The 14,239-nt window shown below is 43.1% G+C and overlaps 1 protein-coding gene across 3 annotated transcripts in view; it reads left to right on the top strand.

Moving 5' to 3' along the window:
- The window catches only part of shc1 (SHC (Src homology 2 domain containing) transforming protein 1), a 22,931-nt gene extending 8,692 nt beyond the window's left edge, over positions 1 to 14,239 (top strand). The window contains exons 2-14 of one of the 3 annotated variants that reach the window (XM_030749091.1): positions 3,456 to 3,620; positions 3,848 to 3,918; positions 4,424 to 4,484; positions 6,367 to 6,486; positions 7,627 to 7,680; positions 8,056 to 8,107; positions 8,761 to 8,887; positions 8,978 to 9,125; positions 9,947 to 10,004; positions 10,303 to 10,419; positions 10,977 to 11,233; positions 11,343 to 11,506; positions 11,570 to 12,687. In XM_030749091.1, the coding sequence (XP_030604951.1) occupies positions 3,459 to 3,620; positions 3,848 to 3,918; positions 4,424 to 4,484; positions 6,367 to 6,486; positions 7,627 to 7,680; positions 8,056 to 8,107; positions 8,761 to 8,887; positions 8,978 to 9,125; positions 9,947 to 10,004; positions 10,303 to 10,419; positions 10,977 to 11,233; positions 11,343 to 11,471 (1,356 nt within the window). In that variant the 5' untranslated portion in view covers positions 3,456 to 3,458 and the 3' untranslated portion in view covers positions 11,472 to 11,506; positions 11,570 to 12,687. Of the gene's footprint in view, positions 1 to 2,028; positions 3,621 to 3,847; positions 3,919 to 4,423; positions 4,485 to 6,366; positions 6,487 to 7,626; positions 7,681 to 8,055; positions 8,108 to 8,760; positions 8,888 to 8,977; positions 9,126 to 9,946; positions 10,005 to 10,302; positions 10,420 to 10,976; positions 11,234 to 11,342; positions 11,507 to 11,569; positions 12,688 to 13,741 lie in introns of those variants that run through there. The other 2 variants (XM_030749090.1, XM_030749089.1) reach the window with 2 other exon arrangements.

Below are 14,239 nucleotides of genomic sequence, written 5' to 3'. Positions count from 1 at the left end.
ACTCAGGATTTCTCTTCCTGTAGAGGGTCATCTCCTCTGCAGTCACCTGACCTACACTGTGTTTGGTGCACTAAAACATCCCTGGGCAGAGCCAGGGTTAAGTCTGCTCATAGAGCACTTCAGCAACCCTTTTGTAACAATACCTGAATTTCTCTCCAGTGTTAACAAGTCTATTGATATTGCATCTTTTGCCTTTTTAAGTGCTATTCCTCTCTCTGGACTAATTTCTAGTTTTATTGGGGGTGTGACAGACTGTTTTGTTTAATCTGCATGCTCTTTGATTGCCCAAGTACTAGGTGTCTGTTGTGACTTTTCCAGCCATACTACTTTACAGCTTTCTGGAGATCACCCCAGCCTGTCTTGCAGTTCATAAGTATGACTGGATCCTCCATGGTGCTTTCTGGCCAAGACCAGATGGATGACTAGCTAGAATTGCTAGACAATCCCTCTGTGGTGCTAGACTGGTGTAGGCGACTGTTCCTTTGCCATGCATTGAGCGCCCACCACAAGCTTGCGTGCTGTCCTTCAGGCAGAGTGAAGTTTGGAAATGTTAGTGTGAAGAGGAAAAAAAAAGTCAGCCTTTTTCGCTTGGCATTACTGAAACATTGGTGCCACTTTTCTAAACTTGTGTAAGTGTTGTGAAAAAGGTGGGTGTGAACCTTCTCCTATGAGGGAGCAAAGGTCAACAGATTGTAAATATGACTAGTGCCTCAGCAGCACTAAGGTGTAGGCCAGCCAGCTTGCTGTGGGACTGTAGGTGTAGCTTTGCCGCCTACTGAGGGTGAACTGTTGCAGACTGTTTTATTTGTGGGGCTTCGGTTTGCGAGAGACTGTTAATGTAAACAGACTGTTGTTTGCCTTCTAGATTGGACTATGCAGAATATGAGACGGGAGGTAGTGTCTGTGCAGTAGAGAGAGCTAACCCACTGCTTGATAAGCCCTGCCTTAGATAAGGAAGGAATATAACTCTTGGCTCATTCATATCATATGTGGCTGTATCAATATTCTTCTCTCAGGTAAATTACAATGTTCTGGGCTCATTATTTGAACTAGGCAGTTTTAAAGTTACAGGGTGAGAACAGTTGTGCATAGAGAAATCAGCATAACAGCAGTTTTAATTGAACATTTCCAACTGGGCGAATGACTACATGTTCAACACTGATGAGCCTCCGGCACCATTCAGGGAACCCTGGGTTGGGAGTTCTAACCTGACCAATCAGGTCTCATTACCATCACAACAAGCCCACCGGTAGTCGGCATCAGCCAATGACCTACATTCTCCAGTGTTACATCACCACCGTGCTACTGCAGTGTGTGTCACTATACCAGACACAGACGGCATCTCGGACTCGAACTACCACTATCTAATGGTGCTCCAGGGAAAACAACATCAACAACCTATGTGGCCAGTTTTAGGGAACACACTTGAAACAAGACAGGCTCACTTGTTTTAGCCATATCAGGAACATCAGTCAGGATCAGGTTCAACTCTGCCAGCGCAGTCTTAAGTACTAACTTTTTGTGTTTAGGTTTTCTATCAGTGTCAAAGGTTACTATGCCTAGCCTTTAACCATCCATAATCCTAAAGCTAGGGAAGCAGAAAGACAGGGCTCACTGTTAATATATATATATATATATATATATATATATATATATATATATATATATTTTTTTTTTTTTTAATTTATTTTTTTTTTTGACTGAGGGACTGTTAAGCAGGACAGCCTGGAGAACGGGCGAGCAGACGAGGGAGGGGGAGAGGGGGAGCGAGAGATCATCTGGAAGAGAAGAGAGGAAGTGGTGGCGCGGGAGAGGGCGGAGGCGTTGGAGAAACAGCGGTTGGCGGAGTACATTGTGTGGAGGAAGAGAGAAGACTTCCAGGATAAGAGAGGAGACAGAGAGAAGGGAGGAAAGAGCTCAGAGAAAGGGAAGGAGTCTGAGCCAGAAGTAATCTGGAAGAAAAGAGAGGAAGAAGAAGGAGAAGCAGGGAGAGAGAGAGCGAGGGCCATTCAGAGAGGACACGAAAGCATTTGGAGGAAGAGAGAGAGGGAGTAAAAAGTAGGCGTTAAAGAAAGTGTGCCGCTACCAAGAGTTGGAGACTAGCCATACATCAGTAAGCCTCCTCTCTCTTTAGCAGTTCTGGGCTTCAATGAGCTCTGCAGGTGCTTGCTGTCGTATCGACCAGTTGAGGCTGTGTATTATGTGTGCGTTGCTGCCGCGTTAGCGTGCACGGCCCTCCTTGCAGTCCCCTCGCTGGCTGCTAATAGGATTTTTATGGGCCCATGTCAAGCAGGATAGAGCTGCCAAGGGGAGCTGCTTCACACACGCACGCACGCACAAGCACATGCCAACACCAATATACACAGATAATCAAAGAGGCATTGTAGGCAGGCAAGGTTTATACTGCTTCACACATGTAGACACATCACGTAGAAATGCGCACCCCTCAGAGCAGTAAGAAACACGCGAGGGTGTGTTCACAGAGACAATCACTTGTGCTGATTCTTCATGGTGCTGGTGACAGCTGAATTACTGGGCCTCACTCAGAGGCTATTAATTTGGGACTCACAGATATTGTTTTACATTATGGCAAAACACCAAGAGGAACACTCCGTGGACAGCTAAGAACATATTCATCAGTTCCTGTGAACTCAGAAAACTCTCAAGTAAATTTAAATATGAACTCATGACAACATGAGCTGCACTGGTGCACTAAAAAACTTTTCTTGTCTGCATTTTACCATTAACTGGGACACCCCACTTTCCCTCTGTGCTTTTCCTCACACTGCTTTCATTGTGGATAAAGCCGTTTTTAAAGCAGTTGGGTTTTGGCTGCCTGGTAACGAGCGGAGGACAGACAAGCAGACAGATGGATGCAGCTCTTGCACTGGCCGAGACAGACAGATGGCTGTGTGTCCTTTTAGATAAAAACTTTGAATACTGAGACAAAGAGACTTTGAATCACTAGAGCCTGTGTGGACTTGCACGGATATAAAAACTGACACTGCAGATTCATTATGGAGCTTGTTCCAAAAACAAAGTACACCCACTTTCGGAGTGAATCGCTGAGCTCAACTGACGAAACAAACTCCAATCCGTCTTCGTTTCCTCCTTCCAGTCCTGCCACCCCTCTCACTCCCTCCCCTGGCTTACCTTCCTCTCTCTCTTCCTCCTCTCTCACTCCCATTTTGCCCCCCTCCTCTCCCCACCCAGCTGAGAACAGCCCCACCACCCTCTGCTCCTTCTTCCCCAGGATGGGATCCCTTCGTCTGGGTGTCTCAGCTACTCTTCTCCCAGGACTCAAGGCCTCAAGCAGGTCGCAGCCACCCCAGGCACCTCAGGCGCCTGTTGAGTCCTCTGGGGATGACAGGAGCAACTCTAGCTCCTCCCCACCACTTCATCACCCCGTTTCCCTTCTAACTGCTCCTTCTCCCCCTCCCCGACCTCCTCTGCAGGACATGAACCGGCTGGGAGGGGTGTCTAGGAGGGCACGAGTGGAAGGAGGGCAGCTGGGAGGAGATGAGTGGACGCGCCATGGCTCCTTTGTCAACAAGCCCACCCGTGGCTGGCTGCACTCCGATAATCTGGTCAGCACCACCGGTGTTTCCTACACTGTACGGGTAAGTGAGTGGCACATTCTCAGTAAACCTCCAACTCAAATGCATAGTTGCACATCATTCCTGCCAAGCAGTTTCTGTACGTATGCCTGCTTCATTTTTAGAAACTGACTCAGAAATGAGGAAAGGATACCACTGCTTTCTTCCTCTGTTGTGTCCCACTGGTCCAATGGGACCAGGATGTAGGAAATGTCTCATGTTAACGTGTTGCCTTCCTGTTTCCTGGGCAGTACATGGGATGCGTGGAGGTGCTACAATCAATGCGAGCACTGGACTTCAACACCAGAACTCAGGTCACGAGGTGAGATTACACACAGCTCATCTGCTGCTGGCTTGACCTTTCTCTCATTTCATTTCTGTTTAGTTTCTGAGGGGGCGAGATGTTGAAAGTGTGGTTAGACTGAAAAATGTTGGCTGTTCACACATACACCACCACTCACCTCGCATTTATTTCTTTGCCTGCTTGCTCGCTTTCTGTCCCGCTTCCGCTCTATTTTGCTGGCGGGCCTTGTTTCTTTCTGTGCAAGTGTCTGACTGCATCTGCTCATGTGTGTGTGTGTGTGTTTGCATGTACACGCCTGCCTCTCTCAGAGCCCCTAAATTAGAATGTTCTGGAATCCTGGTGGTTTCCGTCTGGTTTCCTCAATGATGTTTGTCTCTGTGGCAAAGACGAGCCCAGTCGCCAGGGACGATAAATTCTATCACCCGCTGCCAGATCTAATTTAATCCCCATAAATGTGAATCTGGGAAGGTGTTTGGGTTAATGATATGCCATTTGCAAACATGCATGTTTTTTAATTTTTCAGGGAAGCTATCTCTGTGGTGTGTGAGGCAGTACCTGGTGCCAAAGGAGCCCGCAGGAGAAAGGTACACTCTACATACAGCAGCACACACCCTTACAGAGCATTATTTATTTATGAGACTTAAGTGGGCAGCATTGGGAAGGGTTTTCTGGATAAGAGCTGGATTTAGCTCGATTGTCCACCCTGTGGTCAGTGGGCTGTTTAGTGTACACACACAAATGCACGCAGAGCCATGTGTGTGTGACTTTAGAGGGCATTACATTAAATTGCATTAATGTCCTGGAGACTTTACTATTTATTATTATCCATCCATCCATCCATTCGCTTCCGCACATCCTGTTCAGGGTCGCGGGGGGGCTGGAGCCTATCCCAGCTGTCATAGGGTGAGAGGCAGGGTACACCCTGAACAGGTCACCAGCCTGTTGCAGGGCCAACACAGAGTTACAGACAACCTTTCACACTCACATTCACGCGCTCAGTCACACCTATGGGCAATTTAGATTAGCCAATTAACCTAACCCCGGTAAGTGCATGTCTTTGGAATGTGGGAGGAAACCGGAGTACCCGGAGGAAACCCACGCAAGCATGGGGAGAACATGCAAACTCCACACAGAGAGAGGGAGAGGCCTGGGCCAAGGTGGAATCGAACCCAGGCCTTCCAGATGTTATTCTAACTGTGAGGCAGCAGTGCTAACCACTGCGCCACCATGCTGCCCATTTATTATTATATTAATCCTAAACCTAACCTTACACTGCCTTTAAAACAAGCATTTATCTCAACATTTGGACTTGCTTTTGTCCCCATAATGTGTCTTTTAGATTTAGGTCCCCACAACACGAGTAATACCTGGGCTACATACACATAAACAACGTTTGTATGGCTATGGCATTACTTGCCTCTTTAGCTTCACAGAAGAGCCTAGCCCTAGTCTAAACCTAATTATAGCCTTTACCTTAACACAAACAGCCCTTAGTCTGGACCAACCAAAATGTCTGCACTTTCCAAAAATGTCCTCACTCTAGTGGCCTAAAACTCAGTGGTTCCCACAAAGATAGTTTTACAAGTACACACATACACACAAACACACACAAATCTTGATTTAGGTTGATTGTACACTTCTGTGGTTAGCCGGCTACTCGCAGGTAATTACCAATCACTCTCTGATCTCTCTTTTCCCTCCCTGTTGTCACAAGGGAGGCTGGAGAGGTGGATTAGAAGCTTGTGTGGAGCCAGCGTCAGGCCAAAGGAGCACTACAGATTAGCAGACACAGCCGCCAGTCTGCTGGCATAAAGACTGCGAGTGTCTGTGCACAGTATTCCTGTAAACCTAAAAACATCCACCCTAGCAGTCCATAAAACAGGTGGCTAAATTCAGCTGCCTGCCTTCAGAGGAGGGTTTGACCAAGGAATGCCTGACAGTATAGCACCCCAGACAAACTACAGTTATAGGATATAAACTCGAATAGATTAACTAGTCTAGTCCCTCTGATTTGGCAGGACTGAGGTTAATGTGGCCGAGCATGTGCTTCCTGTCCTGTCGCTGCTTTTCTCACTGCACACTCTAAACATTTTGGAACAAATATGGATGAAAGCCATGAGAACAGTAGGAGGATTGGGATAAACGTGCTGGCACAATAATGCTGGCACAGTGGTGCTGGTATGGTCTGTGTGATGCTTTTGGCCCAGCCTACACTATGTGAACTGTCCTGTCTATTCCCAATTGGTCACAGTTGGCCTTGGAGACAGGATCACTTTCACAATTGCAGCTGTTCTCCCACTCCCACACACGCAGGCATTTCCACACAAACGTCCACATACTCATGCTGAGGCAGGAAGCACTTAGTCGACTATCATGCCTTGTTGAATTAAAAAAAACATGTCCTATTTCTTTTGGTTTGGGCATCTTGATTTGATTATTACTCAGACTGCTTTCTCTTCTTTGCAGCCTTCCTCTCGCTGTCTAACATCCATCCTGGGAAAGAGTAACTTACAGTTTGCAGGCATGACAATCAGCCTCACCATCTCGACCAGCAGCCTCAATCTGTTGGCCTCTGACTGCAAACAGGTTAGGCAGAAACCATCTCCCTCCTCAAGCTGCTGTTTTCTTAAACTCTATGCAGGTCTTTGTCCTTGAAAGACAGTAATCTCACTTTGGTTCAGAGATACACTTGATTATCTGAGCTCTCTGTTGTAACTAAGGTGCATGTTTTCAGGTATCCAGAGTGCACTTAGCCTGTGGAGTTTACTGAAGCAGAGTAAACCTGGGAATCTCTTTGCTTGAGTGATTTTTTTTTTTTTTTTTAAATGAAATTTTCTTGCTTTTAAAGCCCCATCTGTGGATTCATCATTTAATAAATTATAAATGTTTTTATTTTTTTACCTTCAGAGTGTATATTTTAACAGTTGTAATTATTCCCACTGCTTTCATCCTCTTGTTAATGGTGTAAACAGGTTTAGTTAGCTAGAATTTTAAAGACCGTTGGACCTCAGTGATATAAAGCCCTTTTTTTTTTTTAATAGAAATTTTCCCTGTAATTTTCCATATGTATTATGTATTGTGACCTCCTGGAATATTCAGCAGATGCCCAGATATATTTAGACCTGCTTTTCATTGTTTGCCTCATTTACGCTGGATGCTGCACAAATCCCTCTTAACCATTGTCTTCATTCCTACTTTACCACAAGGCAGGATATGATCCTCCTCTTAGACCTCTAATGAGTTAATAGCTACTGCACGATGTTTATCTTTGGGGAGATGGTATACAGTAGTGTAGCGCATTCACATTAGCACAAAGAAACATGTCATGCAGAACATATACCAATTTAAAATTCAAGATGCAGACCACATGTTGTGCTTGAAGCATTAGCAAGTGTTGATGTTGTTATTGATCTAACACGGGTGGTTGTTGCAGATGGATAAAAAGGTGTTCCATCCATTGTCCCTACTTAGTTTTTATCTCAGCTGCAATTGATGGTGCTCAATGGAGGAAAAAGCACTTTTCTCAGTAATGATTCTACATTTGTCTCTTCATCCACATGCTTTCATTTCACTTCCCACATACTTCATGTCACCCACGTGCTCTCCTTCTCCTTCTTTCTCCCTCTCACTCTCTCACTCTTTCCCTCTCACTCTTTCCCTCTCTCTCTCTCTCTCTCTCTCTCTCTCTCTCTCTCTCTCTCTCTCTCTCTCTCTCTCTCTCCACAGATAATCGCCAATCATCACATGCAGTCCATCTCTTTCGCCTCTGGAGGAGACCCAGTGAGTCAGCCAAACTCTGTTTCTCAGCTGAAATCTCACTCTGGCCTTTTTCCATCTTTCTTCAGCCAGCATGCTCTTCCTCCTTGCCTTCTGTCATTGTCTGCTGCTATGAATACTCACTTTATTGCAGCCTCACCGGATTGCCGGGATTGCAGTCCCTCTTTCCAAACCTTATCTCTTTACTTCCTATCATCTCTTTTTTTTTTCTTTTTTTTTTAACGCTCTATATGTGTTTTAAACTTCTGCTATGTCTTAAACACCAAAGCCTTCGCTTTATCTCTTTCTTCTTAGCTTTTCTGTCCTAAACCTGCCCTTCACTTTCCTCTCCTATTGATTTTTCCCTTTCTGACTCTCTTCCTTGTCTGTCTCCCTCAGGATACAGCTGAGTACGTAGCATATGTGGCCAAAGATCCAGTCAACCAGAGAGGTAAGCACAAACAGGAAAATGACAGCACCACCAAGGTAACAGCAGCCACTATAGATAAACTGATCCTTTGAAACGTGAGTTTCAGTAGTCTTTTTTATTGCACTGTGAGACTGGTTTTAAGATTTTTACTTTCAGCAAATATAACCAAGCATTTTCATTAATATGTCAACTAATTTTCATCGTAACCTTAGTAAATAAATATAAAATGGCTGTCTCAGCTGCTTATTCCTCCTTGAATTTGTCACACCCCCCATTACAGACCCAGAAAAAGGCACATCTTTCACCAAATGATCATTGGACGTTTCTGTTTTAAATGTTACACAGGTTGTGAACTAAATATGGCTACATGTGGCTCAGCTTTCCAAGCTGAAAAAACATTTCTCAGTTTCATGCTGATTATGAAAATCTTTCAACTAGATTATTCACATTAAAGTTCTGACATTCAGTACATTATAAAAAAAAAAACAGAATTAATCGTATTCCTCGTGTAATTCTTTGAGTCAAAACTACTGCCTTTCACCAAATGCACTGAAAATGCACATGCATGCAAACTTTTGTATTCTGCCTGAATGTATTTGTCTGTTGGAGCCTGTTTCCTTCAAGGGCATGTTGCTGCAGCCTTCTCATCAGCTTTTTGCGCCTCCTTATTGCAGCATGTCATATCTTGGAGTGTTCAGAGGGTTTGGCCCAGGAAGTCATCAGCACCATTGGTCAGGCCTTCGAGCTGCGTTTTAAACAGTATCTAAAGAACCCTCCCAAACTGGTTACACCTCATGACAGGTAAATGTCACTGCACATGGGCCCAAAACAAGAGCTTGTGTTTGCATATTGTCTCCTGTAATTTGGTTTTGTGTCTGTTCTCTCTCACAGAATGGCTCCATTTGATGGCTCCGCATGGGAGGAAGAGGACGATGAGGCTGCTCCACTTCCTGATGTCCCGTACTATAATAATTTCCCTGGAAAACAGCCTCCCCCTGGTGGACTGATTGACATGAGGACCCGGCCTGGGGCCACACTGGTGAGAAAAATACATATTAACACAAAAGGAATAAGACATACACATCTAAATACTCGCAGTACTGTTTTAAAAAATCTGATAATTACATGTGTAAGAAGTGTTCACTTTAGACCAAATTAAATCAAGTGCTTTGAGATTAGTAACTATTTATCTGTGCCAGTCCCAAGGATTATTGCATCATCATCCATGTAATAATTGCATACACACCTTTATAATGGAGTACTATAACGGAGTTGCTGCTGGCACACACTCGGCACACTTCAAAATGTTTATGACTTGTCTCTAATTGATTTCTAATGCATTTGTGTTATTATCTAGCTTAAAAAATTGAGGATGATTGTGGATTTTGATGTCACCTGATGCACACCAGGCCTGAGTATGACAAATCTGGACCATAGACTACATATAAAAGAAGATGTATAAATATATATAATGTAAACACTGTGATCTACACATTAGTTTGACGTTTTGGCCATTGCTGTCATGATTTTTTTTTAAATTTTTTTATGGCTACAGGTTTAATTTGCTTAACAATGGCTTCATCTAGCCATCATTTATATACAGTCTACTATCTGGACTCAAGAAATGCACTTGTTCACTTGTCACATGGTCTGGACTCAAACTCAAGTATGGTAGCAAGAGTGGAAGCACTCTAGAAGGCAACAACAATGCTGATGTAATTGCCCTGTTTGCTATATGCACATAATTATCGACCTTTGTAATAATTTTACTAGCCAGAGAATTAATTTTTTTTTTTTTTTTTGAGGATGCCAGCATGGCGCAGTCACTGATTATTTGTTTGTACGCCTCTGTGTTTGCAGCCTTATGGACAGCCAGGTCAGAATGACATTCATAAACAGCCTCTGCCACCCCTACCAGGTGAGCTCTGTCTCTGCCTGCCTGTGTGCATCTTTTGGGACTTTGGATATCATTCATGTGCAAAATGGAGAGAAATTTTTCTTTTTGTTTGTTTTTTCATTTTTTTCTTGCATCTTTCTTGGTTAGCAACATATTTCTTCATCAGTCACACATTCTCTCCATTTCTTGCCTTTTTCCCCCCATTTTTGTCTTGTTTTGTCTGGTTAAAATGTTTGGGAATGCAAGGAGATAAGATGTGCCAGAGTTCTTCCTGTGTTTGTGTCATTTTTGTTCATTTTGTTTATTTTGCTTTTCTTAGTGGGTGCCAAAGAAGGAGGACGGGAGATGTTTGATGACCCTTCATACGTCAATGTAGATAAACCTCGTCTCCCAGCTGCAGCAAATGGAAACGCTCACAGAGATGCTTTTGACATGAGTGAGTGTCTTTGTGCATTTTTTAGTTGGGAATCTGCTCGATGAATTGAGTCCAAATGGACTGCAGTGCAAATGGCTAGCTTGTGGGGAAACTAAACAAGAAAGGTACTTTGTGATGTGTGTGGGTTGTAATCAAGATGACCAAAATTACTGACAATTGCAATCAGCTTTTCTTCATGTGAAAAGAAAAAAAGGTTAATCATTTGCTTGGGAAATGAGTAATGTGGGTTGGACTTTACATTCCATATGACTGATGCTAATTGGCAGTGGAGCTGTCCACAGAAGTCAGCCTCAGAGGAAGATAAGGAAATTAGAGTGTCTTTGTCCATTACAGGGGTAATTTATATAACATTATTGATTGACTACATAAAGCTTTTCAATTAACGGCAAAGTCCACAACCATGCAGCATCTGTCAGAGTCAGTGTGGTTCACTTGGAAATGGCCCCCTAATTCACTGTTCTTCTATAAATACAGACAGTACTACATGATGCTTCAGGACTGCATGTTATCCACAGAGAAATACAAAACAACAAATTTATGTGTGTTCATTTTTCAAGAGCCGCTTGATGATGCCCTGGGGGTTTCTGGGCACGGAGGTCCAGGCTCAGTGACAGCAGTGCCCTCTATGGTGCAGCAGTTACAGTCTGAAATTTGGTTCCATGGGAGCTTAAGTCGCAGGGAAGCAGAGAAACTGTTGACTCGAGATGGCGACTTCCTGGTGCGCGAGTCTGGGACCACGCCTGGGCAGTATGTCCTCACGGGACAGCAGGGTGGTCAACCCAAACACCTGCTACTAGTTGACCCAGAAGGAGTGGTACGTCAGTAAGGGAAAATGGGATCAAATTGATAACAGGGATTTCAAATTGGAGGGTTGTATTGGTGTGTAGATATTGAAACTTATATTACATGTGTTCTCCTTTTAGGTCCGTACAAAAGATCATCGGTTTGGGAGTGTCAGTCACCTGATCAGTTACCACATGGACAACAGACTTCCCATTGTGTCAGCTGGGAGTGAAGTGTGTCTGCAACAGCCAGTAGAGCGCAGGGCCTGACCTTACACACACACACACACACACACACACACACACCAATGAAATACTCCACCAAAAAACATACACTCCTACTCCTGTGCAACACGCACATGCCCACGCACACACACACACACACACACACTCATTTCCTGTAATGCCCACAGCAACACTACACCTAAAACAGAAGAATACATATGCACACACATAGCAAAGAAAGCCAAAAAAAAAAAGAAAAAATTTCACCAGTTTCTCTGCGAAATCACTCACTTGCTGCTGTTGCTATATTTCCTGTCCAAACTGTGATCTGCAGTTCCTTGATTAACATCCGACTATCAGGCGCATTCCTCCAAAGCGGAGAAGCACTGCTGCAATCTCTCAGCCTACTGTGAACCAGAGAGGAGCCCTCTGCAAACTACAGAATGGGGCAGAAAACAAATGCAAATTTTTTTTCTAAGAAAAAAATCTTTATGTGAGCGTATATTAAAAAAAAAAAAGGAAACATGATATTATATGGAGTAATGTACTGAAATGACAGGACTGAAGAGTGTGGAAAGGAACATGAATGGACACAGAGGGAGATCTTCAGTACTTCAGTACTGCATGTGCTTTTTTATTCCAATGGGGTGGAATCCTCCTCAGACTGTTGCTGGAGCATTTTAGATAAAACACAAACTGGATGGCAAGAGTTCTTTGTTTCAGAGACTGAACCAGGCTCAAACACAAACTCTTGCAGCAAACCTGAGTCTGAGATAATTTGGCTGGAGAATACGCGCACCGGTGTGCAAGTTTGTTTCTGATCTCATCAGGAGGACCAACCCCAACCTCTCCCCTCTTAAGGACTTTTAAACTTTGACCCCTGGAGGAAAGCCTGTATGCAAATCTAGGACTGCTATGCCAATGACCATCATATACTGTATATTCTTTTCTTGTATTTCTGTCTGTTATCTTGACTCTCATCACTCAAAGGACATTCTGAGTAGGATCAAAACAGCTGTATCCTCCCGATCCCTTTGCAAACACAGACGTACACAACTGAGTCTGCACCACCTGCCATGCCAAAGAACATGAACTTGGTTGCTACCGGCAGAAAAGGAAGCCATGAATATTATCAACTCTTATCTGTCTTGTGTGCTTACGGCACTGGAGCTAAGAAAGAAATGCATATTGAAATGGGGCTGTTTTAGAGTGCAGAGATTGTGTGTGTAGGGGACAAAAAAGGAAATTTAAATAAAAAAAACACACCCACAACACAGTAATTAGTACATTTTGAGAGGTTTAGACCAGATATTGTTGAGATATTGGTTTACATTAAACACCTTTAGTATGCGTTTGCATTGACAATCTATGGGTTATATCTTTAGAGAGTAATTGTAAAGAGCAGTTAATGGGAGACCCTTTTGAGAAGTGTTGAACAGTCTAAGCAATGAATTTCCCTCTGCAAAAATAATGCAAATTATGTCATGATAACTGGTTATGTAATTTTTGTGTACTTTGATGGTTCTTTTTTCTTATAATCACTTGAGAGAATAATGTCCTTTTTAAAAACCTTCTATGCTCCTGGGCAGATGGATATTGCTAGTGATGAAATGTTCAGCCAAAAGTTGCTCCTCAGCGTGCTGCTTTCACAGACTTTCGAGGATTCGGGAGGGAGGAGTTCACATTGTTGTTTACTGTTTTCCTCCTCCCTCAGTTCATGATGATGTTTTTTTGTTTGTTTTTTAGTATCTTTTTGATTGTGCCTTGTTTCTCCAATGCAGTCACGTCACTTCAATGCAGTCACCTTATGTACTTAATTCAAATGTAGTCAACTACAGGAGAATCTTACAAAAAAAAAAAAAAAAAAAAAAGTCTCTCAGTTTATCAAAGACTTCGCAAAAACGACACTCCGGTAAACACACACAAACAGATCCAGTGATGGCAATCTCCTCTGATGCACGTTCTCGCGTTCAGTCACAGATACTTGATGTCACCATTCGGGGGGAGGGGGTGGGGGTTGTTTCCTGGTCATCTGTAAATAACATAAATTTTTGACTGATAAACTTAGTAATGGATTATTGTTTCCATTGTTGTATATTTAATGAATTCTTTGATAAATAACACAGAGCCAGAACCCACAGCGCAGAGGTGCTCGTTATGAATTTGATCATGTCAAAGAGGCCGAAGCCAAAATCGTCAAATATAAGAAGGGATGGGTTTTTTTTTTTTTGTTTGTTTTTTTTTAAACCTAACCCTTAACTATCTGTTGATCTTCAGACTTTTTTTAAGTGGGCTGGCATGTAATAGAGCATGTGCACACACACACACACACACACACACACACACACCTACCTGTGCGACCACCGGGTCAGTCCTACACTCACACTCTGCATGTTCAGCTTTATGCTGATCAGAAATAGGAAAACCACAGAGAAGTTCTGCCATTGCTGTGCGTGCCTGTTGTATGTGTGTGTGCTGGAACAGGCTTACTTGATGTTCTTTATCATTAGTGAACTGGTTCTGTGTTATCATTGTGCATCACAGTTGCCTTTGTTGCATGAAAATCCTTTCAGAAATTTAGTTGTTTGTTGTTGGTGATGGTGGTAATGTTGATGATGCTGTTGTACTTTTTTTAGTTTGTGTTTTTAAAAGCCAAAGGTTACTTTGAAATAGCGTGCACAGATAATGATTTTTACTTTATATGTTTCTGTTTTAATACTTTTATTGGTTTTTGTTTTGTTTTTAGGGAAACGTGTCTGTTTACACCTGTATCGGAAAACATAGATTGCATATATAAATACATATATCACTTA

This window comes from Archocentrus centrarchus, chromosome 16 (genome assembly GCF_007364275.1).
Source record: "Archocentrus centrarchus isolate MPI-CPG fArcCen1 chromosome 16, fArcCen1, whole genome shotgun sequence".
In the NCBI taxonomy this organism is placed as follows: Eukaryota; Metazoa; Chordata; class Actinopteri; order Cichliformes; family Cichlidae; genus Archocentrus; species Archocentrus centrarchus.
Note: the sequence above shows the minus strand (reverse complement) of the source record. Positions and strands in the feature narration are given on the sequence as shown.